The sequence below is a fragment of the Palaemon carinicauda genome, chromosome 19 (assembly GCF_036898095.1).
Source record: "Palaemon carinicauda isolate YSFRI2023 chromosome 19, ASM3689809v2, whole genome shotgun sequence".
Lineage (NCBI taxonomy): Eukaryota > Metazoa > Arthropoda > Malacostraca > Decapoda > Palaemonidae > Palaemon > Palaemon carinicauda.
Window position 1 is genome coordinate 36,964,698 of NC_090743.1, and position 4,635 is coordinate 36,969,332.

At 35.3% G+C, this 4,635-nt stretch overlaps 1 protein-coding gene across 1 annotated transcript in view; it reads right to left on the reverse strand.

The window, feature by feature from the left end:
• Positions 1–3,736, reverse strand: part of LOC137658960 (proteoglycan 4-like) — a 24,875-nt gene extending 21,139 nt beyond the window's left edge. The window contains exons 1-2 of the mRNA XM_068394070.1: positions 3,530–3,736; positions 3,094–3,139 (exon numbers count right to left, since the gene is read on the reverse strand). Of these exons, the coding sequence (XP_068250171.1) occupies positions 3,094–3,139; positions 3,530–3,736 (253 nt within the window). The remainder of the gene's footprint in view (positions 1–3,093; positions 3,140–3,529) is intronic.
• Positions 3,737–4,635: the final 899 nt, after the last annotated feature.

Here is a 4,635-nt window from a genome sequence, read left to right on the forward strand (position 1 = left end):
TAAATGTTTAAAGGCCGCTCGTGAATGGCAGAGGCAAGGGGCAGTGACATTGCCCTATCAAGTAGGACAGCGTCCTAGAGACTGACCATATATATATATGATCAGCGCCCAAGCCTTCTCTCCACCCAAGCTAGGAACATGGAGGGCCAGGCAATGGCTGCTGATGACTCAGCAGATAGACATATAGGCTCCCCCAAACCCCCATCCTTAGCTCAGAAGGATGGTGAGGTTGCAGAAACCAAAGGAATTAACAAGGTTGAGCGGAACTCGAACCCCAGTCTGGCAATCACCAGACAAGGACGCTACCACTCGGCCACTACAACCCTTTAGTTATAAACAGAACATTTGCGTGGAACACGTCAATTCCTATGACTTGAACAAACTGACAAATGATAATCCTATTATAGTGGAAACACCTATATATAAACATACTTGCTATAAATGTAGTAGGTAATGTGGATAAAAGATCAGTTCAATGCACACCATTAATGTTCACAGCAATTTCTTGGAGAGGTTAATTTTTTTTTATATTTTAGAAATACATACACTCGTGTATTCAATTTTGACATATCAATTCCCTGGTGATAATCCTTTACAGGGTCGTGATGGCCTATGTGGTAACGTCCCTGACTAGTGATCGCCAAACTGGGGTTCGAGTCCTGCTAAAGCTTGTTAGTTCTCTTGGTCGCTACAGCCTCATCATCATTGTGAGCTAGGGAAGAGGGTTTTGGGGAGACTATAGGTCTATCTGCTGAGTCATCAGCAGCCATTGCCTGGCCCTCCCTGGTCCCAACTTGGATGGAGAGGCGGCTTGAGCGCTGATCATATGCGTATATGGTCAGTCTCTAGGGCACTGTCCTGCTCGATAGGGCAATGTCACTGACCCTTGCCTCTGCCATTCATGGGCGACCTTTAAGACTTTAAATAGGGTTTATCATGGAATATTTTTTCCAAATACAATAAGAAGCATTACAACCAGCTGTAGGAAATGAAGATTTTTTTGTTTTGTCTTAAAGTTGAAAGTATAAAAGAATGACAAGCTCTCTTCTATCTAATAGTTTAATGTCGAAAATAATAACAGGCTTCATTTCGTCTAACACTTGAACGCAGAAAATAATAATAGAATGTCTTCTGTTTTACTTTTAAAAGAAAAAAAATAAATTATATTTGTAGTTCTATATTATTAAGAGCAAGTGGCAGGATATATATATATATATATATATATATATATATATATATATATATATATATATATATATATATATACATATATGTGTGTGTGTGTTTGTGTGTGTGTATACAGTATATTTATTTTCTTTCACGCTGAGCGGCAGCCGCTCGGAAACGACAACCACAAATTGCCCAAGCTGCCGTGTGGTAGTTAGGAACGGAGGAGAGGATGGGAACTTCGAATCTGTTAGTGCGAGTTTCTGCATATGCATATATAAATATTTAGCTGTCATTTTGTACGGGTCAGGTACACTAGTAAGAAAATGACATACTTTCTTCTTCCTTAAAATCAAAAGTAGAGAAAACTGAAAGAAACCATTTTCTCATAAATTGAAAAGCGCCAATCTTTCTTGGGAATGGATTCGTCCACGGCTGCTCTCTCTCTCTCTCTCTCTCTCTCTCTCTCCTCTCTCTCTCTCTCTCTCTCTCTCTCTCTCTCTTAGGGAAAATATCGCCTCTTATCGGCAAACTTTGATCGTACATCCGAGAAGGCATCTTTTGCTCTGTACCAAAGGCTATAACTCAATCTTGAAGCGGCCAATCCAGAGGTGGGTGGCGTTACAATACCTCATTTTCTACGATCACGCTTAGCAAGTTCTGCTTGCGATCATATTTGCTTATTACCTCCGTCAACGAAGTTGGAAGGAGGTTACGTTTTCCCCCATATTTGTGTGTTTGTTTATTTGTTTGCTTGTTTGTTTGTTCGTGTGTGTGTTTTTGTTTGTTTGTGAACAGCTTCCTGACCATAATTTTAATCGTAATGAAATTTGTATTTATCTGTAAAAATGGCTTTGTAATAGTTGCTATTTCAAGTTTCCGACTGGAATATTTTAAATGATATTAAAGATGGAATAACTATGATTTTCTATGTGGTGAAATTCCCAATGAATTGTTTAAATATATTAAACTCTAAATACAGTAAAGATAGAACGAGTATCAATTTTATAGAGTGAAGACCTCAATGATTTTTCGAAATATATATTAAACTCCAAATAGTGAGTTTTCAGTTCCTTGTGTTTAATTATAACTTTTGGCAAATATGATAGATTAAGCTCCATGTTTCTTAATGTGATTATTCGTGATATCATGGTAATTTATTATCATACTAGACTTTCATGACATTAACTCTTACAAATTTTATTAGTAAAATGTAAGAAGTAACGGTAATAGTTTTAGCCGATCTTTTTTTCAAGATGTGTCAGTCAATTCATTTAAATTTCTTGATTTATCTAATTTTGATTTTCTTTTGGGAATGAAAAACAGCTCACGCAAATATATGTATATATATATTATATATATATATATATATATATATATATATATATATATATATATATATACTGTATATGTATATATATATATATATATATATATATATATATATATATATATATATGTATATATATTTAAGTAGATGATGATGAATGGAAAAGAATTGAATTAAAGCTTAAGATAGAGACGGCCGGCGAAATCTAACCGAGGCCCTTTGTGTCAATAGGTGTAGGAGGGGATGCTATATATATATATATATATATATATATATATATATATATATATATATATATATACACATATATATATGTACACTATATATATATATATATATATATATATATATATATATATATATGTATATATATATATATATATATATATATATATATATATGTATATATATATATATATATATATATATATATATATATATATATATATATATATATATATATGCAGAAGAACCACAGAGTAAATGAAAATACGAAATATAAGATTAAGTCCTGACTAGTTTCGGGATACTTCTTCAGAGGACTGATTTATTGAGAGTTGTTGTTGTTGTTGTTGTTGTTGTAGATTATAGCCAACAGTTCTTGTTGGCACGGGCCATTCCCTTGGTCGGCCCGTAGGTAACCTGTATAAAAATATAAGGTAGGTTATCACATGAAAGGAAAATTCGAAAAGTTTTCAGTCGTAGAGAAAGTTGTGGACAGGTAAGGATGATGGTGGTAGTAGTAGAGGGCCATCATTTCACGGATAGTAGTACTTTGAAAGTTGGGGTTGTAAATCCTTTGAATAGTAGGGGAAAGGAGGCAGGTGGGGTTGTCCAACCCTTTCCTCCCCAGGGTCCCTGTGGAAAAAATTTCTAGTAGTAGGTTTAGTTTAGAAATAACAGAGGATGATGTGAATAGGGCCTTACAATGAGGGGATGAGATAGTATGATGTGGATTTTGAGGTCCTTACCTTGGTGGAGGTAATCTTGAAAGCAATTGTGTGTGTGTGTGCCTATGCTTTCGAAAATTGCCTTTGCCACTGTGGCCGCGGCTTGCCCGGCCTGTGGTGTGTTGGTGTCTACTTGTAGATCACCTCTCAGCTGTGCTGTTTCTCTGCACTCTAGTAGATAGTGCAAGAGGGCGTGTTGTGGTGTGACATCACAGTGATCACACGGTCCCTGATTATTGACTAGGATTTCCCAGTTTGCCTGTATCCCAGTCTGAGTCTGTGTATGCATACAGCCTGTTTCCTTGTGGTAAATCTGTCTAGAGGCTTATAGAATAATGACACTCCCATACCAGCTACCTGGGCAGTTATCAGGTGTTTACTGGGCGGAGATCAAACCTCATTAGACACCTGCCAAAAAAGGGTCATTTCTGGTGACCGGTATATTCTTGTTTTGACTTTCAATACAGTTTATTTATATGAATGCCTATCTGTGTATACGTACGTATGTCTTTTTATATATTTATATATAGATGTGTTTTATATATACGAATAGTTTTTCTTATGTATTTATATAGATAAGGCTACCGTTATTCATATAAATAAACTGTATTGAAAGTCAAAACAAGAATTCACCAGAAATGACCCTTTTTGGCAGGTGTCTAATGAGGTTTGTTCTCTTCCCAGTAAACACCTAATAACTGCCCAGGTAGCTGGTATGGGAGTGTCATTGTTCTATAAGCCTCTATATGTATGTTCGTACGTTTACTTTCCCTATAAAATGTAAAGAAACCTCTCTCAATAACTACGGGGGCCGACCAAGGGAATGGCCCTTGCCAACAAGAACTGTTGGCTTAAATCCACAACAACAACAACTCTCAATAAATCAGTCCTCTGAAGAAATATCACGAAACTAGTCAGAACTTAGTCTTATATTTCGTATTTTCATTTTCCCTGTGGTTCTTCTGCATCTGAGCATCACGTTCTCCTGTGATTTTTACGCATATATATATATATATATATATATATATATATATATATATATATATATATATATATATATATATATATATATAATGTGTGTAGTGTGGTGATCTAGATGTGAACAGATCAAGTAAAATATGAATTACATACCCCTTTACACATAAAGAAAAATAAAAAGAATTATTATAAGGGCCAAATGGTCACGTC